Source organism: Lygodium microphyllum, chromosome 13 (assembly GCF_053477565.2).
Source record: "Lygodium microphyllum isolate KBCC chromosome 13, Lygodium_microphyllum_v1.1.10, whole genome shotgun sequence".
Lineage (NCBI taxonomy): Eukaryota > Viridiplantae > Streptophyta > Polypodiopsida > Schizaeales > Lygodiaceae > Lygodium > Lygodium microphyllum.
Window position 1 is genome coordinate 6583398 of NC_141147.1, and position 25040 is coordinate 6608437.

Here is a 25040-nt window from a genome sequence, read left to right on the forward strand (position 1 = left end):
AGTTATATTAACGACTTCAAAAGGCCAAATCGGCCTATGAGACCAAAATGTTACATCTGAGAAGTCCGGGAATTCCCATGTCCCAAAGAAGCTGTCATCTAATGCTATGACTAACTAAATGGAGAATTAAACATGGAACAATACATAGCTGATGAGTACAAAATGATGTCTAAGCTAGAAACAATGTGGTCCCAGGATGTCTCTCATGGTACCTAGCATAGAGAGGATGTCCCAAAGAAGCTGTCATCTAATGCTATGACTAACTAAATGGAGAATAAACATGGAACAATACATAGCTGATTAAGCCAGAAACAATGTGGTCCCAGGATGTCTCTAATGGGTCTACCTGTGAGAGTGCGCAACGGAAGAAGAACACGAACACAGAGGAGGAGAGAGAGACAGCAGAAAATGAAGGAAGAAAATCTGCACTGACTGTAATGAATGCTGAATACAAAACTGTGGACTGATCAGTCCCTGCACGCAGCCCGAAGCGTCAGTGAGGGCACCAGATCAGGCTGATGATGACGGCAGCACCGAAGACGGAGGAAGATGACGGAGTCGGAGAGTGCACCTGCCAAAGAAGGAGGGAAGATGATAATACAACTGACTGCCAAGTGGGAAATGGCTATAAATAGCCAAAAAACCCAAAAACTGGCCGACCTGAAATTTGAGGCCATAAATATGTCCGACCAGCATTAATGCTGGCAAAAATGCCAGGAATGCTCAGAAAAATCCCGGAAAGGGTGGACAATGTCCGGCAGGTGAGGCAGGCTGAAGAATGCAGAAACTGCCCCGGGAAATGCACATAAAATCCCGACTGGAGGAGAAAATGCACTGAAATGCAATAAACTGAGTGCTCTAGAATGAGCTACCTCCTCCGTCAAAACAAGTGATAGACAAGTCAGAGCTCCTAAAGTCCTCATCTGACTCAGACTGAGGCTCACAGGCAGGAGATGACAAGGCATGACAAACATGACTGCTAACACTACCTAGCATAGAGAGGCTGAGGTGGTGAGGTAGGGTCCCCCGGTGGTGGTGTCATATCCTTTGTCTCTGCAGATGATGCCGAGAGAGAGAGAGAGAGAGAGAGAGAGAGAGAATTGTGTGCGAGGAATAGTGTTATGGCAAATCTCCTCTATGATGTCAGCAGACCTGGTTCTTCCGGATATTGCTGCTCCCTGGATAGCAATTGTTCGCTCCACTCCAGCTGCTCCTTCTGTGTGATCTGATAGTACTGTTCATGTAATAGGCTGTTCTGATAGCCTGCAGGCCTCATGTAAATATTAGTTACACAGAGAGTGAGAGAGACAGAGTATGCTGACCTCTTGGTCTGTTGTAATAGAAAATAACTGCTACAAACAGAATGTTGACCTGATGGTCTGATGTAAATATTCACTATCTAATTCAATTATCTTCACGAAAAAAAAAGAGAGAGAATTGTGGGGGGCGAGGTGCTCATTACCAAAAAAAAAAAGAAAAAGAGAGGGATGGAGGGCCATCTCACAGTTGAAAAATCCTCTATTGCGGTAAGCTTGTGTGCCTCCATAGTGTCTTATCATGTTTGAGAGAATCTTTTCCATCAAAAGGATAGTGTATCATAATGATGGCACTACCAGCAGGAGTAAGTGGAAATTTCAAGCTCTTGATGTATCAATTGTCATCATTTGAGGTGTCGATGTAGATATCTAGGAAATCAGGTTCACTGTATAAATTGACAAACCCAGGAAAGTGTGATCAATTTAGTTAAACTAGTTTATTCAGTATGCAAAAAGTCATCATTCCATGTTCTTGTCATTAGTGTTTTTTTACTGGGTTATGCGAAAGGTTGAGCTTTTTTATGCATGTATGTCCTTGTTGGATAAAAAGTAATGTCTATTTATTATGTTTATGAATGCAGAATGGAATAAGGCTTACTTCAAGCTTGTAATAAGCACTCTAGCTGCTTGAATTTGAAGATCATGAGCTTGCCTTCTTCACCTGCTTCCTCGACAGGTAGTGATGATTTTGCAGCTCTTCTTGATGCGACACTTTCATCTGCCACTTCAGAAGCAGAAAGTAGCGAAGAAGAGCCATTAAGGTATTCTTGTTTAGAACTGTATATTGAAATCATGATGTAATCGTGTGAAGATGTCAGGGGTATCTCTATTTATTCAATGCTGTTCTCAAGATTTGTTATCTTCATTACATTACCAACATCTCCAACCAAATTTCTTCAAGTATAAACTTGTAATCAACTCTCTAAACATGCACATGTGCATGTGTCTAAAGGCACTTATCTTATTGACAGTATAAATATCAATAAGGAGAAGCTGCTTTGGACTTATGTGTGTACATTGCATCTATATGTTATTTACAACACAATCAACATGCTTGGTTGGGTAGCAGTTTTCTTTGATGGTTATGACATCTTTGTACAATTTCTCATGAGGATTTTGGTATTGCAATGCTAGGCAGAGATGAGTTGCTATCACTGGTGGTCATAATGATTAGTAGGGCAGAAAGATGGTTATCCAGAGTGTATTTTACATTTATGCAGTGTGTATTTTACATTGAAATTCATCAAATTTGGAGTAGCATATACTTCCCAAATATCTGGGCATTGCGCACAAATGTGGCGAGTCTACAAGATATCATGGTGTTACAAAGCTCTCCACGTGGGATTTAAATTTTGTCAACGCATGGTGATACTACTCATTCACATTGGCAATGCCAATACGATTGCCTTGTTGTATGAAGCTTGAAAAAAAAGGAAAAAAAAAGAAAGTAACACACACACACACACACACTCTCTCTCTCTCTCTCTCTCTCTCTCTCTCTCTCTCTCATGCCCACAAGGGTAGTGCTTCGCTTCCAAATGTTAGCTGACAGAGCGTGCAACAGCCACGTTGGCTTTGCTCCTATATGCACAAATAGGATAGCTCACAAGCTGGATTAACAACTGAGGTTGGCTGCAGTGGGACTCTGTTGGTGACCCTCATGACTCATTTACTTGTGAAATCTGGGCAGTTAGGATTGCATATTAACATGCAGATAGATGAAAAACCTCTTTTACATAAGCAATTATTGGACCTTCAATAAAAGTATCTAGATATTGTGAGAATGGCTAGATGTTATATTTATGCCAAGAGGTCTTGAAGTTTACATAGCATAGTTTTGTTTTCCTTGGGAAGTGATGATATAGGATTATGATAGATTGCACTTTGGAGAAGAAAGTATGAATTCTTGTAACAAATCTTGTATCTATTCTAGTCTCTTGAGCACAGTCTAGTGCTCCCATAACAATTTGGCAAGATTGGTTTCTAGCCCTACTGAGCACCATGGAGGTGACCCTTGAAAGAATCGTGGCCTCCCTTCAAAACTTCCAACAACAAATTTAAGACTTGAATGAAGGACAAGTGCAACTTCAAATAGAATACCCTATGCATCTAGGCCTTGCGCTTCAAGAGATGCAAGATCAAATCCGAGACTTGTAGAACAACACAGGAAGTGATCAGATGATTTCGTGTGTTTATTAACCCTTAACAAGAGAATCCAAGATTACTAGGTCAGAGAAGTTCAATGGTGACCGCTTGAAGTTTAGGGGATTCTTGTAAAAAGTAAAGCTCTATATCCGCATGCAACTAGATAGGTATCCAAATGATACGTCCAAGGGGGGATTGATTGGGACTTTGCTTTATGGTCAAACTTTATCATGGTTCGTTCCAATCTTGGAAAAGAATATACCGGTACTTCATAACTATGAGGCATTTCTTTGCGAGCTCACTTCCACATTTGGAGATGCAGACACTAATCAAGTAGCAAAAACAAAACTTCGGAAGCTGCAGCAAGGTAACCACCGTGTCTTTGCTTATAGGTTTGAATTTAAGCAATTAACCTATGACCTCACTTGGCATAAGGAGTATTTTATTAGTCAATTCAGATGGGGTCTTCGAGATGACATCAAGGATATCATGCTTTCTATGCTTGAGGCAAAAACACTCAACGATTATATCATGTAAGCCATCCAATGTGATAATAGATTCTTCGAGAGGAAGCAAGAAAAGCGAGAAGAATTAAGGCCTCGGTAACGAAACCCAGCTCCAATCAGAGAAGAAACCAAGCTTGAACCAATGCAAATAGATAATACCAAATTCTAGCTCTTGACCCCACAAGAAAAGCAAAGGCCAAGAGAGAATCATCTATGCCTATATTGTGGAAACCTTGGACACATTGCCCTAAATTGTCCAAATAAGAGGGCAAGAACCCCAAGAGTTGTTGTAACTACCCTTGAGCAAGAAAATGAGGATGTCCGGTTGTGAATGAGACTGTACAACTGGACCTTGATATAAGAAAGGGTCTCTTGATTCCAGCCACACCCTCGGAAACTTTCCTTGTCATAGTCCAGATGATCCTATCGAGAAAGTCTCTTTCCCTCAAAGCCCTGGTCGAATCCAAGGCCTCCACATGTTTCATTGATGATGGCTTTGTGAATAGATACCAAATTCTAGTAGTCCAAAAGACCAATCCTACACTAGTTGAAGTCGTGGAGGGAAGACCTCTAGCATTTGGAGATATTACCAAGGAAACTGAACCACTCATGGTAATTCTTGGCAATGAGAAATCTCATGTACGCTTTAATGTGAAGAAATACCCTAACACAGAAACACAAATAACACCGTACGAAGAAGCACAAACTGATAGAATAACACAATTAGGGTTAGGGTAACTTAGAGACAATGAACACAGAGAATGAATGAAATGATATGACTATTGAATATACAATGCTGCTCATGCAGTAAACACACCATGTAGTGAATGAATACTATATTTTAAACTCCTGTATCTCAAGGATCAGGGTAGGGGTAATGAATTGGAGAGAGTGTTGTACTCTGAACGGATCCGGAATTGTAGCAAGGAAGTCTTTGGATGTCGAACACTAGCAAACACGGCCAAGGAGGGTTGGATCTGATACAAACGGTAGTGTAGGAGAGAGAAAGACTCAAAATGCAGGTGAGGAGAAAGAAAGACTAAAAAATGCAAGTGAGGAGAGAGAAATACTAAAAATGCAGGCTGCAAGAGAGAGAAAACAACAAACGTAGGCTGCAAGAGAGAGAAAGACTAAAAACGCAAGAAAAACCAGCAGTAGTAGTCAACATGTTGAAATCAGCTCCAAACATTGTGTGGTAGACTAGAAACATGTGCTAGATTGTTGTAGACAACAACGGCTAGCTTGGACCATGATGTCCTCCCCATTTGGGGTGTACCTAGTAAGTTGAAATACCTAACATCTGCAAAAACGAGATTAAGAGTGAATGCAGGGGAGCATACCAACGGTGCCACGAGAAGTAGACCACCCAAGCTTTTTTTTTTCCTTCTTAATCTTTTACCCCACGGCATCCTGTCCCAAAGCAGCCAGAGGATCGGACAAAGGGTGTGCATCGGGTGTCCAATGGCCTACTAAGATTACAAAGGCGATGGTTATCTTACCAAGGGAACCTAAGTGATCACCTGGGAGAGGCCAGGCCATTGGACAAAGGGTGCATGTTGGCTGTCCATTGGCCTACCAAGTCCTGCAAAGTTAGATGGAATCAATGAGACTTTTTTTTTGGAGGGCTTTGTAGTTTTGATAGGTTTAACATTAAGTGAGGGTTTCAAATCAATTTTCATCCTATTGAGTATTTGTGCCCCAAACAAGAGAGTGATAAGGGATGGTCAGACCCAAGACCTTCACAAAACAAGCATACTATCCCTACCATTATTGGGTATCGGTGAAAGAGGAAAATGACTAAGGTGGGGGTGACACAAATATAGCAAAGATATGAAGCAAGCAAGACAAGCAAAGCAAGCAAGCAAGCTAGGGAGAATTGTGTTGGAAACAACCATGTGCAATGCACGAATATGGTGGATCCAGAGTGGACCACTCCAAAAGACCGAAAAGGGATAAATGCTCACAGGTGCATGTTTACGTAAACAGAATGTCAATGCATGGGGTAATGCAAAGGAAGATGCAAGATGTCATACTCACGCAAAATGCAATGCAATGGTGCGACTTAGACAGTGCCCTCGCAAGGGCATTGTTGACTTGCCCAATCACCCTTTTACAATCATGTCATCCTGATAGGTCGGATGAAGTTACAAATGTCCATAAGTACAATATAAAAGAATAAATAAATGAATGAATATCTAAAAACTGTAAGCGTCATCACTGTCGCTATTAAGAGAGGGAGTCGCCCCCTCTCAAATTTGAAGGGAAAACAAAAGGAAAGTACCCTCTCCCCGTCAATTTGAAGAAGTAGGGAAGGGTGTACCCAAGCCGATCCTGGGTAGAAGATATTGAAGAACTGACCGATTGACGGCTTTGATCAAAATGTTTGCAAAATTGTTTGATGAAGGCATAAACTCTAGGCAGATAGTGCCTAGCTCAACCTGCTCTATGGAAAAGTGGAAGTGGGCTCTCACATTGGATTTCCTGCAAGGGCAATGACACTCCAATTGTTGTAGTAGACAATGATGGAAGAGTCACAAGGGAAGTGAAGTGCCGCCGGTAAGCTTCTCAAGTAGATGGCCTTAGTGGTGCCATCGAAGAGAGCCCTATACTCAACCTTGGCTGTGGAAGTTGCCACCGTCTCTTGCTTATGGTTGGACCAAGAAATAGGTGTCCTTTCCAAGGTGAAGAGGTAGCCACCATGGGAACGCCGGGTGTTAGGATCTCTTGCCCAATCAAAATCAGTGTACCCAGGCAATCATAAACTAGAACCATAAGTGAGGCCATAAGAATAAGTACACCGTAAATAATGCAACACACGAAGACATGCAATCCAATGTGACATCCTAGGTGCTGTGAAATACTGAGTGAGAATGTTGATTGAGTAAGCCTAGTCTAGCCTAGTATGAATTAACCGAAGAAGTTTCCCTATTTTATCATTTGGCGTGTGTGTGTATGTATGACACACGAAGTCTCTAAAGTGGGATAGAATAGGCTGAGAGCCGATAATGCCTCGTACGGGGTCTTCTGAGGAAGAGCCGCAGTTGGATACCGGTTGAGGATGTACACTGTAGTGTTAGCAGCCTCAACCCAAAGGGACTTAGGGAGCTTTGCTGTAAACAACATAGAGTGTGCCATTTCCATGGCTGTCCGGTTTCGATGCTCTACGACTCCATTCTAAGAGGGGAAGTTGGTAGAGGTGAGTTGACGAGAGATGCCATGTTGCTATAGAAACTCGGAAAACTCGTGGGAGATGAACTCACCACCGCTATCACTCCTCATGCAATAAACACAATGACTCATCCAGTTTTGAACCAATAGCACCCAAGCAGAGAAATATATGACGCATCGGACTTATGCTTGAGAAAGTACATCCACATGCATCTCGAATGATCATCCACTATAAAAAAGAAGTACAACGCACCATTCAAGGCAGCAATGGATGTGGGTCCACAAAGATCAACGTGAATCAATCTAAGGCGTGCTTGAGCTCTATGTGTAGATTGTTGTGGAAATGGGATACGGTGTTGCTTTTCGAGCTGACATGCTTTACAGACATCTGGAGCTAGCTTCAGGCTAGGAAGACCCTTAGCCATCTCATGGCGAGACAACTCATGAAGAGAGTCATAGCCAAGATGCCCTAGGCGGAAATGCCAAAGACGCTCATTGTTCGTAGGCTCCTGAGATGTGGCTAATGCTTGGAAGCTATGGAATATGGAGCCCTCGGCTGTCGGCTCTGTAAGAAAATGAGTCATGTGGTATAGGCCATTAGGCTGTGCCTCACCCGTGAGCTATCATTAAACTAGTTTGATAGTCAAGGACCTCGACTGTGGTCACTATAAAAAAAAAACTACTCTCCCCAACCGGCAAAGCTGCTAAATAGATAATGAATTTACCTCAAGCTAAGGGACATGGTATACATTATCCAGCGAAGCGAGATCCAGACCCTTGTTAGTGGCAAAACTGATGCAACCTTGAGGCTGGCTTGATCGGGGAGTTGTTTGCTACACGGACCCGTCAAGTGCAGGGGCTCGGGTACGGAAGATATCCTTTGTAGGAGTCATGTGATGTGTAGCTCCACTGTCCACAATCCAAACATGTGCTGATGTGCTCGGTTGTGTGACGAGTGGGCCTCTACGTAACCTCGTCGGGAGGCAACTTAGAGATGTAGACGAGACTTGCATCGGATGTCTCTAGGGAGACGATGTGGGCCTTAGCAGACCAGACAGAAAAGCCCTGTGGCGTTGAGAACGTTGTCGATTGAGGTGGTGAATTGGTGGCAGTGTGAATTTGACCTTTCCACTGTCCCTTACCATCGCTCTACTTCTCCTGATGGGGGTGTTGAGAAACCCTTCACCCTTCACCCACAGTTTTTGCGTTTTTGCGTTTTGCGTTTAGGGTTTGCAGCCCCAAAAAGGGGCGCCATCCTAGGCTGACTGTGCCTATTTATAGGCCACTCTCATTCATTCCTCACGACTGATTCATTTAGTCAGTCACCTCTTCTCTCTAACCTCTCCACTACCCTCACACCCCTTTGGGAGGACATTGCGGTTCGTGATTCGCAGCTGTCTTCATCATCTTCCTTGTGCCACGGCACCCTTGGTCCCTTGTATCACATTCACTCCATGATTTGGAACTTCATCATTCCATTCATGAGAGGTTCTTCTCTCTTCTCTTCTCTTCTTCATGTTTGCCGAGTTCACTCCGTGTTCCTCCCCACAAACCCTACTGTCCCGCTGGTACGTCATCTTTTGACATGGTATCAGAGCTGGATCTGCTCACCTAGCGGCAAAGATCCTCCACTCCAGTGAAGGCAAAGACGGGCGGCGGGTTCAGCTTCCACTTCTCTTCTTTTTCCACTACATCAAAATCTCGTTTTTGCAGGTTTCAGGTGTTTTCAGCTTGCTGCCCACACCCCTTTCGCGGAGGACATCGCAGTCTCAGCTGTCCCTTGCTGTTATCTACAGTCTGATGCCTGTTTCCAGCCTTCCACCCGTAGTTTACAACTGTTTACAACAGAGCAACTGTTGCTGATTACTCTCCAATTCAGAAAACAATCTCGTTTTTGCAGATTTCAGGTATTTCAGCTTGCTGCCCATACCTCGGACGCAGAGGACATCTCGGTCCAAGCTGGCCATTGTTGTCTACAACAATTTGGCGTTTGTTTTCAGCCTATCACACACTGTCGGAGCTGATTTCAGCATATTGACTGCTGCTGCTGTTTTTTCTTGCGTTTTTAGTTTTTCTCTCTTCTAAAGGCTGTCATGCTTGCGTTTTTAGTCTTTCTCTCTCCTGCAAGCTGTTCTTCATGCGTTTTTAGTATTTCTCTCACTTGCTACCTGCGTTTTTAGTCTTTCTCTCTCTTGCAGGCTGTCCTGCCCGCGTTTTTAGTCTTTCTCTCACCTGTTGCCTGCGTTTTTAGTCTCTCTCTCTCCTCACCTGCGTTTTTCTATTGGTTGCAACCTCTTACTGCTGGTTGCCTCCTCCTCCCATTGGTAGCTCACATCCAGCCCTTCCATAGCCCTCCCATCCCTTGAGGCGGACATTGCGGTTCGTGCTTCACACTGCCCTCACACCCCTTGAGGCGGACATTGTGGTTTGTGGTTCATGGTGGCTGACCTCTTCCTTCTTCAGCAAGGCACACTGGTATCCATGGCTTCTTTACCAACAGATGACCGGACTACTGGGTGCTCCTACTGTGGCATCACTGGACATACCACCGATGCTTGCCGACTTCGACCTTTGCTCCCCACCCCTCGAGAGTATATGCGTCTTCCACTAGGCACTCCTTGTGCCACCTCTCCTTTCTGGGCCACAGAGATTGTTCTGCATCGGCTAACAAAGTACTATGCTTAAGGCAATAAGACCCATTGGATGCGTACTAAGTCCTTTCGAACACATGGAGGATTGATTGGCACTATGATCTCCTGGAGATCGTCGCAATGCTAGTGGCATTCTTCTCCTACCTATTTTCGGGTATAGTGGCTACCACGGCCTGTGGTTGTGCAGTCCACTCCATCAAGAGACAAGGATTGTTTGATACCGTCTCCTCATTAGTCTGCTCCTTTGAGAGACAGTGGCTGCTCGACTCCTTCCTCTTCTTCGGCTACCCAGTCCGCTCCACTGAGACAGAGCGACTGTTGCCCACCTCTTGCTCATTTTGAGCCCCACCTTTCCCCACCCTTGACTACTTAGATTCGAGAGGCTATCTTTGGGAGTTCTTCGGCACCCCAGATACCTTCTTCAGCACGACCGACGGTACTTCCTTCGTCATCTGACATTTTGGAGTTCGTGATCCATGAGTTTTTGGATTCCCTATCTACTTCAAAGGGGGATTCAGAGGGGGATGTTATTTCTTTGCCCTCAAAGGGGGCATCTACTTCTTCTTTGACTTTAATGGGGGCCCCCTCTACCTCCCACCTCAGAGGGGGAACCTACTCCACATGAAGTACTTCACCCATCCTTTACTTTCTTGGGGTGGCTATCTTCGACTAGCCATCTCTTCTACTGATACCCAGGATCTCCAGGTACCACCTAGATCGGGACCTCAGAGGTTCAGCCGCGACTTGGTGACGAGGCCTTCGTATTCCTTTCAACATGGATGCACGGAGCCAGTGGCTTCTCTCCCGAGGTTGTGTTTTGGGTTCTCCAGTTCGCTCTGTCTACTGGTCTTTATTGTAGGTTCCCTTTTCAGTGGAAATCTTGGATCTTCGGGATTCTCTACATCTTCTTCCTCTTCTTCTTGCCTTCGTCCATTGGTCGGTATGGAGCCACCTCCCGAGATCGAGTATGGGCATATCCTTATGGTTCTCGGCACCACACAAAGTCCGACATTCCTCCTATGCATTGCATGTTTTCATCATCTTTGTACTAGGGTGCTTGTGCAAGTGAACAATTTTCCCATGAGGGACACTCTCCAAGTAGCACCTGTTGCATAAGCATTGCATCTCCACCTCACTCTTCTCTTGTTCCCCTTTTTGGGCCTGAGAAGGGGTGTTGAGAAACCCTTCACCCTTCACCCGCAGTTTGCGCTTTTGCGTTTTGCGTTTAGGGTTTGCAGCCCCAAAAAGGGGTGCCATCCTAGATTAACTGTGCCTATTTATAGGCCACTCTCTCATTCATTCCTCACGACTGACTCATTCAGGCCGTCGCCTCTTCTCTTCAACCTCTCCACTACCCTCACACCCTTCAAGAGGACATTGCAGTTCGTGGTTCGTGGCTGTTTTCATCATCTTCCTTGTGTTACGGCACCTTTGGTCCCTTGTATCACATTCACTCCATGATTCGGAACTTCATCATTCCATTCATCAGAGTTTCTTCTCTCTTCTCTTCTCTTCTTCATGTTTGCTGAGTTCACTCCGTGTTCCTCCCCGCAAACCCTACTGTCTCGCTGGTACGTCATCTTTTGACAGGGGGTTGCCCGACGGAGGGGCGGGGGTCTGTGACTTGGAGTTTGGTGTTGTGGCTCTTGCCTTTGATGGATACTTGTCATCAAAATGACGAGCCTTTTGACAATGTTGATAATATCTATTCTTCTTAGGTACATTCTGCCACTCGGGTTTGAGTTGAGACGAGGAGTTCCCTTGTGATTCCCCTGCTTGTTTTTTATTTTGATTTCGATTTTGATTTGAAGTTTGATTTTGTTTACACTTTCCTTGCTGCTCCTTTTTAGAATGAGCAATAAGAGCCCCCTCTAAGGGATTATTTATCTGAAATTGATCGAACAGCCATGCATAACCCAATAGCCGACATTCAAATTGATAGAATGTGGATAAATTCATAGTATTTACGCAGCAGCTTGTTAAGAAACAATGTGACCTGATCGTGAGAGGATTTAGGAGTCCCTATAGTGGAGGATTCGGCAAGGAGACGCCAATTCTCAGCCAACTTGATTTTCAAGTCACTTGGGTCAGACATTTTGAAGTTCTAAAGCTCATGGTCAAGAATTATTTGATGGGTCCTATCGCGAGTTGCATAGTGGTCAGTCAAGTGCACCCACTGCTCTGACACTAAGTCAAATTGCTGAAGTTGAGAATGAAACTCAGGCAATAAGCCCTGTATTAGCTCGACAACATTGAAGGCATCCCTAGCCTTTCATGAGTGGATGACCTCCTATGGAACAAGTGCGGGATGGGGTTGGGGTTTCAACCCCTGCACAAGATCCCATATGTTCTTTGAGTTAAGGACATGTCTCATCTAGTTTGACAAAGTTGTAAAGTTTGATGCATTAAAACGAGTCTTGTCATTGAATGCATGCTTGGCGGAAGATGAGGTAGAACCACGAGGTGTCGGACACGTGTGGTAAGATGGATGTGGAGGATAAGATAGTGGTGGTGGTGGTAATGGAGATGTTTGACGATAGCATGATGACCAGAGGATCTACCACGTAAGCCCTGTCCAAATGTCAGCTTGGACATAGCATAATGACCTGAGGTTCCACTAGGTAATGCCATGGATGTAAGTTGTGGTACCAACTGATCCACAATCGGGAGAGACTGGGGGGAATACCCAAGCTACAATGATCCCGAAAGTGTGTGAGGAAAATGTGAAACACCACTCGGCTGAGGAAGAGATGGGGTCCTTACGGTTGTGTCTAAATTTGGAGAACCCCCTAGTGTGGTGAATGAAAACAGATGTGATCCTACATGAGAGGCAACATGTGGTGCACTTAATGGAGGTTGAAAGGATGTGGCAGCGGAATAAGAGGCTAGGATGGGAGGGAGATTAAATGAATTTCTAATAGATGTAGATGTGGGAAATAATGTGCATTTCTTTTGTCCATTAAATGCATTTAATTGAAATAATGATGATAAATATGCATCTACTTCATTTTGACATTTGAAAATGAAATTGTTGAAAGGAATAGAAGTGGAAGGAGTACTCAAAGTTTCTTGTTTCAACTGCTACCTAGTCTTGAGTTCATAAAGAAATATCTGTCTTCCTCATTACTCATAAACTAGAAATTGGTTTGCATACGTCCGTCATCATCAGGAAAATCATCCATACCAATAGGAGAAGGGGAATCATCGTTAATAGAATGTGAAATGGTAGACATACTTGGCACCGGAGAGAATAAGTATAAAGGCAATGGAGTGGACTCTATGTTAGTTTCCACTTGCGGATAGCCAGTCTTAAGTGGAGATTCCGCCCTTCTTGCATGGTCAGTAGATCAGTGCACCGAATCTAAAGGGTGAAATTCAGACTTACCTTCTATCTACTACTGGGCTCTATGCATCAAAATGATATTGTACTCAGCTGCAGTGATCTCGTAAGGTCGTGGAACTCTATGGTAGCCAATGTTTGTCCGGTCATGTATGGAGCTTGTGAAGCAAGCTGTGAGGTCCACTCCGACTCGTTCCTTGATGGATTTAGCTCGTATGTGAGAAGTGCGGAAATAGTGTTTAAAGTCATTTGCCCTTTTGTTATTCTTGCTTTTTGTGTAGAGCTTTCAGATAAAGACCTAGGTTTTTCTTAGAGAACTCGGCTCTGATAGCATGTGAAGAAATACCCTAACACAAAAACACAAATAATACCGTACGACAAAGCACAGACTGATAGAAGAACACAGTTAGGGTTAGGGTAACTCAGAGACAATGAGCACAGAGATTGAATGAAATGATATGACCATTGAATATACAATGCTCATGCAACAAACACACTACAGAGTGAATGAATATTGTACCTTGAACTCTTGTATCTCAAGGATCAAGGTAGGGGTAATAAGTTGGAGAGTGTGTCGTACTCTGAATGGATCCCGAATCGCAGGAAGGCATCCTCCAGATGTCGGACATCAGCAAAGGCAGCCAAGGAAGGTTGGATCTGATGCAAACTGCAGTGCAGGAGAGAGAAAGACTAAAATGTAGGTGAGGAGAAAGAAAGGCTAAAATCGCAGGTTGCAGGAGAGAGAAAACAGCAAACACAGGCTGCAGAAGAGGGAGAGACTAAAAATGCAGGAAAAACTAGCAGCAGCAGTCAACATGCTGAAATTAGAGCTGAACAGTTCATGGTAGGCTGAAAATAGGTCCCAGACTGTTGTAGACAATAATGGCCAGCTTGGACCGCAATGTCCTCCGTGTCCGGGGTGTGGGTAGCAAGCTGAAATACCTAAAATCTGCAAAAACGAGATTAAGACTAAATGGAGGGCAACATACCTATTTATAGAAAGTTTGGGCCCTCCCAAGTGGGCTGTGCTTATGGAATACAGACACTCTCTAGAAACACATTTCTTTTTAAATAAACAAGGTTTCTTCCTTAATTAAGCATATTTTGGGGCTGTTTAAGTGAAGCTAATGTATTTTTAGCTCAACATTAATGTCATATCTAGTCCCACAAATCCAATCATCCTTGGGATACCTTTGCTAAAGAAACACAACCCAGAAATTAATTGGGTTAACCAAAAGATTACACGTCGTGAAAATCAAGGAAAGTTGGTATATCTAGGAGCCAAAGCCTTTATGCACATAGCAAGGCAGGAACCGTTCTACATGATATATCATATACCATGTCATGAATCTAGTAAGGATGAGTCCGTCAAGCTACCAAGCGAGTATCAACAATTCCAAGATGTCTTTGACAAAAAGAATGCAGATCTCTTGCCCAAGCATAGATCATATGATTGTGCTATAGGACTCCATGAGGAGCGCAACCATCTTTTGGACCCATCTATAGGCTATCCCTTGATGAACTAGTTGAACTACGCAAGAACATTGGTGAGAACTTAGCCAAGGGGTTCATTAGGCACTCGAAGTCTCTTGCTAGAGCCCCGATTTTGTTCGTGAAGAAGAAAGACGGGTCACTTAGAATGTGTGTGGATTATGGAGGACTCAACAAGATAACAATTAAGAATTGATACGCTTTGCCGTTGATACTAGAGCTCTTGGAATGCCGTGGAAAAGCCAAGATCTTCACAAAGATTGATCTATAAGGGACTTACAATCTTGTACGGATTAGAGAAGGAGATGAATGGAAGATAGCCCCTCCGCACAAGGTATGGTCACTTCGAGTACGTTGTTATGCCATTTAGTCTCACCAATACTCGTGCAATGTTTCAACATATGATGAATGATGTCTTCCGAGAGCATCTAGATGATTTTGTAGTTATATACTTGGATGATATCTTGATATTCTCAAAAGATCCAAAGGAGCATGAGCACCATGTAAAATTAGTTTTGGAAAAGCTTAGAGAAAAGGGACTATATGCAAAACTTGAGAAGTGTTTTTTCCATCAGACAGAAGTGGAATTCTTGGGGTACAATGTCTCCTAGAGAGGAATCTTCATTGAGACTATAATTGACTAGTAGACACCCACATGTCCAATGTTTCCTTGGCTTTGCCAACTTCTACAGGATATTTATCAAGGATTTCTCAAAGATAGCCACACCACTCCACCAGATTCATGGGAAACTCAAAATTCTCATGGACCCCAGAAGCCAAAAAGGCCTTCCAAACTGTGAACATCTTCCAGACCCTGAAGACATTACTGCCCCGATCCTAGTTCACCCAGGTTCTACCAAGCCATTTTTCTTGGAAACCGATGCATCAGATTATGCCTTAGGAGCCATCTTGTCCCAGCATGGAGATGATGGTCATATGCATCTAGTGGCATTTCACTCAAGGAAGTTCTCCCCTCTAGAGATAAACTATGAGATCCATGACAAAGAACTCCTTGCCATTGTAGATGCCTTTGATACTTGGCCTCATCATCTAGAGGGTGTAGCCCATAAAGTTCTCATCTATATAGATCACAAAAATCTAGAATACTTTATGACAGCCCGCATCCTCAATCGAAGATAATTCTGCTGAGTAACTTCTTATCTAGGTTTGACTTTGTCATCACCTATCGCCCAGGATGCCAACAATGCCAATCAGATGCTTTATCAAGAAGATTCTACTTGGTACCTGAGAAGGGAGAAGAAGCTTTTGATTAACAATGAGAAATACTACTCAAGCTAGAGTACCTCTAGCTAGCAACCATCTCTAGTTATCACCAAGATGACCCCACCTTGATCCAGTTAATTCGTGAAGCCTTGCCGCATGATGATGTGGCCAACAATGTCAAAAGAAAAATTCAAGAGGGAAAAGGAAATGATGTTTGTGAGTTTTAGAAAACTAATGGATTGTTATACTATAAGGATCTACTTTACATCCCTCTAAAAAAGCTGAGACTCCAGGTACTCCAACAACTCCATGACACCCTAGCAGGAGCAGGACACTTTGGAGTTAATAAGACCTTAGAGCTTATTTTATGAGATTTTTGGTGGTCCCAAATGTGAAAAGAAGTTAAGGAATATATGAAATCATGTGACACTTGCAACAAGGCCAAGGTACATTGTCACAAACCACATGGCCTCCTGCAACCCTTGTCCATTACAGTGCGACCTTGGTCTTCTCTGTCCATGGATTTCATAATAGATCTTTCCAAATTAGATAAATATGACTGTATTCTTATTGTGGTAGATAGGTTCACAAAAATGTCACATTTCATCCCTACGAGGAAGACCGTCACAGGCATAGCTACTGCTAGATTCTTCCTCATATACATTTTCAGATTACATGGACTCCCAGACGACATCATCAGTGATCGGGGTCCCCAATTCATATCTAGTTTTTGGAAGAGCCTTTGTGATCTCCTTGGAGTCCAAGTCAAGTTATCTATAGCCAATCATCCATAGACTGATAGTCAAATAGAAGGGGTAAATCAAGTCTTGGAACAATATCTCCACTGCACCATCAACTACCATTAGAATGATTGGTTTGAGCTCTTGCCCTTTGTAGGCTTTGCTTATAATAATAGTATCCATGCATCTACCAAGCAAACTCTTTTCTTTGCAAATTGTGGCCGGCATCCAAGGATGGACATACATCTCTCCAATCAAGTAAAGAACCCTGCTACTCGAGATAAAGCTCAACACCTAGCAAATATACGCTAAGAACTCAAGCAATAAATCCAGAAGGCTTAGAATCAATACAAGCACTATGCGGACCAGCATCGTCCCCAATATCCAGCATACGAAGTCGGTGATAAAGTATGGTTACTCGGGCATCACCTCCAGATAAGAAGGCCCTCCACCAAGCTAGACCACGAGAGATTTGGGCCCTTCACTATCGTAGCCCAGATCAACCCAATTGCTTATCAACTCCAACTCCTCAACACCATGAAGATCCCCCCAGTCTTCCATATTTACTTGCTTGAGCCATACCATAGCTCATCAGTGAGGGCCCAGGGGGGAGAGATCTAATCCCCCACCACTGGTCCATATTGAAGATCATGAAGAATTTGAGGTCCTTGATGGAAACCTTAGTTTAGCTCTTTGTTTCCCTTCCAAATTGCGCTTGGGAATTTACAGAATATCTCCAAACAGCACCTCTCAAAGTTAAAGAATTTCACAAGAGGAATCCAACAAACTTGGACCAAGCCACCTAGCCGCTCCTCGTGGAACTTATTGCTAGAGGAGGGGGTGATGTCAGGACATGCCATGATCACGTGTATAGATTAATTCTTGCTCAAGCCATATGAATCTATATCCCATGCAAACGCGCCCTTAACAGGACATCCTTGAGCCGACCATGCTTACTGACCCTTTCCATGTTATTGTAGAACCTTTTAGAACATATACCATATCATGGCGTGTATAATCGATGATGTCATCATGGAACATCCTAGAAGATCTTTAGCTGCCCTCCAACACCTATAAAAGGAGGGGCTCGCCATAGAGCTCCTCAGTCTTGCCAATGCCAGTCTTGGGAGCTCAAGGAGTCAAGACCTCCAAGTAAGTAACTTGAAGTTTGAGTTCTAGTTCTTGTTTAGTCATGGTATCTAGTCTTGTCTTGTTTTTCATTATATTCCTGTTGTCTTCTCACCTTGCACAACTGGCAATTGATTATGCAAGGCATTCAAATCAGGAGGTCGTACTGGTTCAATTGGACCTAGAAAAGGCTTTTGATTATCTGGACTGGTCTTTCATTGTAGAACTTATGTCTGCTATGGGCTTTGGTGCCCGGATGTCTCGTCTGATCTACACTATTAGTGTTGCAGCATCTTCGCGGGTCATGTTGAATGGAGGCGTTACCAAGCCAATTGTCCTTGCCTGCTCTGTCAGACAGGGGTGCCCTTTGAGTCCTCTCTTCTTTGCCCTTGGGACTCATCCGGTTCTTTTGATGCTATCTCATATGGCAGCTTCTACTCAGTTGGCTGGATTGTTGCTTCCCTCTGGACAGCACTTCATTGGTCAATCCTTGGCTGATGACAGCTTTATGATTCTGCGTGCGGACAAAGATAACCTTCACAAAGCATTAGATGTTTGGGCTCTCTTTGGTCAGGCTTCTGGTCTTCGCATTAACGCCTTGAAATCGGCCATTCTCAGCTGCACGGAGTCAGATTTGCAGTCACTGGACTGGCAGGGAATGGTTGTCCCCCGTGGCTCCATTGTCAGGCATCTTGGGTACCCTTTGGGGGTTGATGCTCCCCCAAAGAAGCTACTACAGTGGATTTCACAGAAACTGGCAGCTAAGTTTCTGTATTGGAAGTCTCAAGCCTGGCCCTTCCATGTTCGCCTCAAAGTAGCCCAGACAATAATGTTGCCAATGCTTACATATTTATTGCCATTGCTACCCTGGACTACTACTACACTGAATGATCTTACGATGTCTATTCGTTTCATGTTATGGAAGAAGGATTCCTTGCATGCGGGTATTTCTTGGATTTCTTGGTCGCATGCATGCACCCCAAAACGCATGGGTGGAGGGGCTATTTTGGATGCCCACACTCATATGCTAGCACTCCGCTGGTCTCTTTTTCGCGCCATGTGCTCGGATTGTCATCCTTGGGTCGTCATAGCCTGTTATTTTCTTGAGGATCACGGGCTTCTGCATGGTAATACCCACATCCGTGGTTCGTGGTGGCATGTTCTTAATGCAGATTCTCGGTTCTCCAGCTCTTCCTCATCTCTGCTTGCCCATTTGGTGTGTTCGTGGAGACTGGTCCTCCGGAAGTCTCAGTGGCATCCAGCGGAGGATCGTTTAGCCACTAATTCGTTTCAATTGGAAGTGTTGGCAGTCTCGCGGTTAATTTCGTGGGACGGTAAACATGAGCTTCGACCACAATTCAACCGTATGGCACGTATGGGCTTAACTTCGGTCTCGGATGCTACTCTTGCCAGTCGCAATGTGTTCATGTCGTTTCGTACAGCCAGGAGGCTTTTCAGGATCCCTCGTGGATACAGGTATTTATGGGAACAGCTTTTGAGGGTGCTTCAGAGCAGACAACCCTTTCCCGCCCTTGCTACAGATCGTCCCTGGCAGGATTGGGACTTTGCAGGCAGGCTGAATTTAGAAAAGGCTTCAGCTAACCAGGTGTATCATCTTCTGATTAAAGATCATCAATGGCTGGTTAATAAAGCTAATATTCTATGGGGATTGCATAAATCCTGGTCATGGTGGAGGGTAACTGTGATGGAGGGCTGGTTAAATAAGACACCATTCAAATATAAGGTCTTTCTTTGGAGGGTGATGATTGGTGGTCTTCCGCTTGCTTCAGCTCTTTCAAAGCGCCGAATCTCCAATGGCAACTGTTTCTTTTGCACCACCACTGTGGAATCCGCCCGTCATCGTTTTATTTCTTGCCCCCTTGCTCAGAAAATCTGGTCATTCTTGTCAGCCGTCTGGCGAGCGGTGGTTGGTTTCTCGCTTCGCCCGTTTGATTGGGTTTTTGCGCAGCCCAAATATCCCACACCGACAGAGCCACATATGAAGATCTTGTTTCACTTTCTTCGATATTGGGGCTGTTGGCACAACTGGACCATTCGGAATGCTTTCCTTTTTGATTCTGCTTATAATGTTCAGCGGCATATTGCTAGGCTTAAAGGTTTCTTGTATTGGCAGATAGATCTTCTCCGGCACTCTGACATCCTCTCTCGGGAGGACTTACGCCCCTGGCACATGGCAATTTCCTCCACGTCGTTGCCATGATTTTGTAACTCTTTGGCCGTCTGTTTTTGTAAAGAGTCAGTTTGTACACATGATGGGGTAGAGCCATCGTGTATCTTGTAATCTTGAAAACTTTTTCGTAATTAATACAATTACCTTTTGCGGAAAAAAAGAGAGAGAGAGTTGGCGGTCCATTTTCTGATAAGAGAACAACAATTTGCTACAGAAGTTAGCCGTCTAGGAGCCTCAGTAGACAGGGGGACAGCAAGGAGTCACCTTCTAGGGATTGGCAACACCATTATTGATTAGATGATAGCATTTGGAAGGTGTTTGGCAATAGGTGACTGCATTAAATGTTGGCTGGACCAGGCAACAGGCAGAATTCAGGGTTTTCTTGTGAAGAAATTAAGATTTCTCTCTCATCTTGGTTTTCTTTCACCTTCTCCAACCCATTCTCAGGAGATCTCAACATTTTTTAGCCATTTTGAGTAGATAGCCAAAATTGGTGGATAGTAGAGAGATCTCTGTTGTAATCCCTAAATTTTTGTAGAAAGTAGGGTTTTTCAGCCACCTTGGGGCTTGTGCCAATAGGAGAAGGCATTGTACACTGAAATCAGCACTTGAAATTCATAGAATTGACAGGGATTTTAGATGTCAGGCCATCCATTGTGAATTGGGGCAACATTTGGCTAGTTGGTGGTTCCATTCGTGCAAGTCTTGGGTAAAAATCAAGGGGTAATTGGCCCGAATTGATTGCTGATTGTTGCTACAGCAAAGAGGCTTTTTGGAATATCAAAGGAGATTGTGAATCTTAGCTTAAACTCATTCCATTAGCAATCAAGTTAAAGAAATACTGAAAGGGCCGTCAATTTTGGGGCCAATAAGGTGTCCAATGTCCGAGATTATTAAGGTAATTTTTGCATTTTAAGTTATATTTATTTGTTGATTGCTGTAATTAAGTGCTTAATCAGGGAATTATCACGCTTTCCAAGAAGGAAGGATGGTTTCAGCTCCCTTTTTGATGGCTCAAGAACCCCAAAAGAAACCTGAGGGGTGTCAAGAAATGATTGAGCAACGAGAGAGACAATAGGGTTTGTAGGGAGAAGCATAAAGTGTGTACGACAAGCACAACAAGCACTAAGAAGAGAAAAACAAAGAGAAACTCAGATGAATGAATGAAGTAATGAAGTGAATTTGATACAAGGGTGCTGTAGCACAAAGGATGCCTTGGAGCGCGTAAACTATTGAAGAAACCTCTATCTGCAAATGCAAGGATAATGAGGTGTCGCTTGGAGCAGGGAGACTGCTGAAGAAGCCTCTGAATATGCAAACCCAGGGACGAAGATTGGTTGATGAAGGGGACCTTCCGGACAACCCAAACGCAAAGGCTTGATGTCGCCAAGGACTGGTGCACTGTTGCCAGATGATGGAGGAGGGCCTGAAGTTGCAAATGCAAGGATGAAGAACCTTTGATGATGGAAACACTAGTTGTGATGTGATGCTAGATGGCAGAGCAACTACTAGATGTTGCAAATGCAAACTCTAGTAGCTAGAAAGAGACGCTTGATGATGGAGGAAGGCGCCAGATGGAGGAGGAGCACCAAATGCAAGATGGAGGAGCTCCAAGAGATGCTGATGGCAAGGTGGAGAAGGAGCACCAGCTGAGGAGGGAGCCAGTGCCACCTTAATGCACTCCATGGGTGGTGGAGGTTGGCACTTAGCAACAATAGGTGGAGATGGTGGAAGGAGAGGAGAGAGAAGGTTTGATGAATAGAAGTGAGTGTGGTGGTGAATAATGGATGGGATGTGCTTATATATAGGTACGAATAGTCTCGAGTCTCGCCCCTTGAAGTCTCTCGTATGGCGCTTCAATACTCTTTGAAGACCCTTGAAAGCATTTTTGGGGTTGGAAATTGAAACAAAAAATGGGAGTGAAGAAGGGAAACTGTATGAAATGATGTGGTTTCTCAATACTCCCTCTCAAACCGAGAAAGGAGCACAAAAGAGGAGTGAGGTGAAGAGAAGAAGATCCACCTTGTAATCTAAGAATGCCACCTGAAGGAGAGCTTGAAAATAGTCAAGAGATCAGATGAGTAGTAGAACTTGAAGAAAACACAACCTCGGGTGAGAAGCCACTAGTTCTGTTACACCATGCTGGAAGGAATACGAAGATCTAGTCATAAAGTCACGACTCAAAATCCAAGGGTCCCAATTGAAGATAGATCCTCTAGAGATTAGGTAGGAGGAGAGGAAAGGATTGCTCGAAATAAAGCCACTCCTCGAAAGTAAATGATGGTGGGCGAAGAACTTCGAGAGTAGTAGGATCTATGAAGAAATACCCTAACACAGAAACACAAATAACACCGTACAACAAAGCACAAAATGATAGAAGAACACAGTTAGGGTTAGGGTAACTTAGAGACAATGAACACAGAGAATGAATGAAATGATATGACTATTGAATATGCAATGGTTATGCAACAAACACACTATGTAGTGAATGAATACTGTAGCTCGAACTCTTGTAACTCAAGGATCAGGGCAAGGGTAATGATTTGGAGAGTGTGTCGTACTTTGAACATATCTTGAATCGCAGCAAGGCAGCCTTTGGATGTTGAACACCAACAAATGCAGCCAAGGAAGGTTGGATTTGATGCAGATGGTGGCGAGGAGAGAAAGACTAAAAACACAGGTGAGGAGAGAGAAAGACAAAATGCAGACTGTACGAGAGAGAAAACAGCAAAGGAAGGCTGCAGGAGAGAGAAAGACTAAAAACGGAGGAAAAACCACTAGCAGCAACAATCAGAATGCTGAAATCAGCTCCAATCATTGTGTGGTAGGCTCGGAACATATGCTAGACTATTGTAGACAATAATGGCCAGCTTGAACCTTGATGTCCTCCCCGTTTGTGGTGTAGGCAGTAAATTGAAATACCTAAAATTTGCAAAAACGAGATTAATATTGAATAGAGGGGAGCATACCTATTTATAGAAAGTTTGGGCCCTCCCAAGTGGGTTTGTGCTTATGGGATACGGGTACTTTCTAGAAACGTATTTCTTTTTAAGTAAACAAGGTTTCCTTCTTAATTAAGCATGTTTTGGGACTGTTTAAGTGAAGCTAATGCATTTTTAGCTCAACACCCCCTCTCAGGCCCAACAACGGTGCCATGAGAAGTAGGCTACCCAAGCTTTTTTTTTTTCCTTTATCTTTTACTCGAAGGCATTATACTCGAAAGCAACCAAGGGATTGGACAAAGGGTGTGCATCGGCTGTCTGGTGGTCTACTAAGATTACAAAGGCGATGGTTATCTTACCAAGAGATCCCAAGTGATTACCTGGCGAGGCCAGACCATCGGACAAAGGGTGCACATCAGCTGTCCAGTGGCCTACCAAGTCTTGCAAAGGCAAATGGACTCAACGATAGATTGTTGTTCTTTTTTGGGGGGCTTTGTAGTTTTGATAGGTTTAACATTAAGTGAGGGTCTCAAATCATTTTTCGTCCTATTGAGTATCCGTGTTCCAAACAAGAGAGTGATAAGGGATGCTCAGCAGTCCCAAGACCTTCACAAAACAAGCATACTATCCCTACCATTAGTGGGTGTCAGTGAAAAATGAAAATGACTAAGGTGTGGGTGACACAAATACAACAAAGATATGAAGCAAGCAAGACAAGCAAAGCAAGCAAGCAAGCAAGCAAGCTAGGGAGAATTGTTTTGGGAATTGCCATGTGCAATGCACAAATATGGTGGATCCAAAGTGGACCATTCAAAGAGACAAAAAAGGGATAAATGTTCACAGATGCATGTTTACATGAATAGAATGCCAATGCATGGGGTAATGCAAAGGGACATGCAAGATGTCATACTCACGCAAAATGCAATGCAACAATGCAACTTAGACAGTGCCCTTGCAAGGGTATTGTTGACTTGCCCAAGCACCCTTTTACAATCATGTCATCGTGACAGGGTGGATGAAGTTACAAATGCCCATAAGTACAATATAAAAGAATAAATAAATGAATATATCTTAAAACTGTAAGCATTATCATTGTCACTATCAAGAGAAGGAGCCGTCTCCTCTCAAATTTGAAGGGAAAGCAAAAGAGAAGCATCCTCTCCCTATCAATCTGAAGTAGGGGAGGGTGTACCCAAGTCGATCGTGGGTAGAAGGTATTGAAGAATTGACCGGTTAACCGCTTTGATTAAAATGTTTGCAAAATTGTTTGATGAAGGCAGAAACTCTAGGCGGATAGTACCTAGCTCAACTTGCTCTTTGGAAAAGTGGAAGGGGACTCCCACATGCCACGTCTGTGGTGTAATAATTGGATTGCCTGCAAGGGCAATGACACTCTGATTGTCCTAGTAGACAACAGTGGGAGAGTCACAAGGGAAGTGAAGCGTCACCAGTGAGCTCCTCAGGTAGATGGCTCGGTGGTTCTATTGAAGAAAGCCCATACTCAACCTTGGCCGTGGAAGTTGCCACCATCTCTTGCTTATGATTGGACCAAGAAATGGGAGTCCTTTTCGAGGTGAAGAGGTAGCCGCCATGGGAACACTGGGTGTCAAGATTTGTTGCTGAATCAGAATCAGTATACCCTTAGTAGAATCATAAGTGAGGCGATAAGAATAAGTACACCGTAAATAATGCAACACACGAAGACATGCAATCCAATGTGACATCCTAGGTGTTGTGAAATAGTGAGTGAGAATGTTGATTGAGTAAGTCTAGTGTAGCCTAGTATGAATTAACCAAAGAAGTTTCGCTATTTTATCATCTGGCGTGTGTATGTATGTATGACACACGAAGACTGTGAAGTGGGATAGGATAGGCTGAGAGCCAAAGAATGCCTTGTACGGTGTCTTTTGAGGAAGAGCCGCAGTTGGGCACCCGTTGAGGATGTACACCGTAGTGTTAGCAACCTCAACCCAAAGGTACTCAAGGAGCTTTGCTGCGAATAGCATAGAGCATGCCATTTCCATGACTGTTTGATTTCGAAGCTCTATGAGTCCATTTTGAGAGGGGTAGTTGGTAGAGGTGAGTTGGCGAGAGATGCGATGCTTGTGTGGAGACTCGCAAAACTCGTGGGAGATGAACTCACCACCGCTATCACTTCTCATGCAACCAAATGCGATGGTTTGTCTAGTTAGGAATTA

The 25040-nt window shown here is 43.8% G+C and overlaps 1 protein-coding gene across 4 annotated transcripts in view; it reads left to right on the forward strand.

Moving 5' to 3' along the window:
- Window positions 1-25040, forward strand: part of CPL4 (C-terminal domain phosphatase-like 4) — a 213755-nt gene that overhangs the window by 11737 nt on the left and 176978 nt on the right. For all 4 annotated transcript variants that reach the window (XR_015692823.1, XM_087690733.1, XM_087690731.1 and 1 more), the window contains exon 2: window positions 1898-2077. Coding sequence is in view for 3 of the 4 variants with exons in the window: in XM_087690733.1 (XP_087546859.1) it covers window positions 1959-2077 (119 nt within the window). In the remaining variant the exon portion in view is untranslated. The remainder of the gene's footprint in view (window positions 1-1897; window positions 2078-25040) is intronic.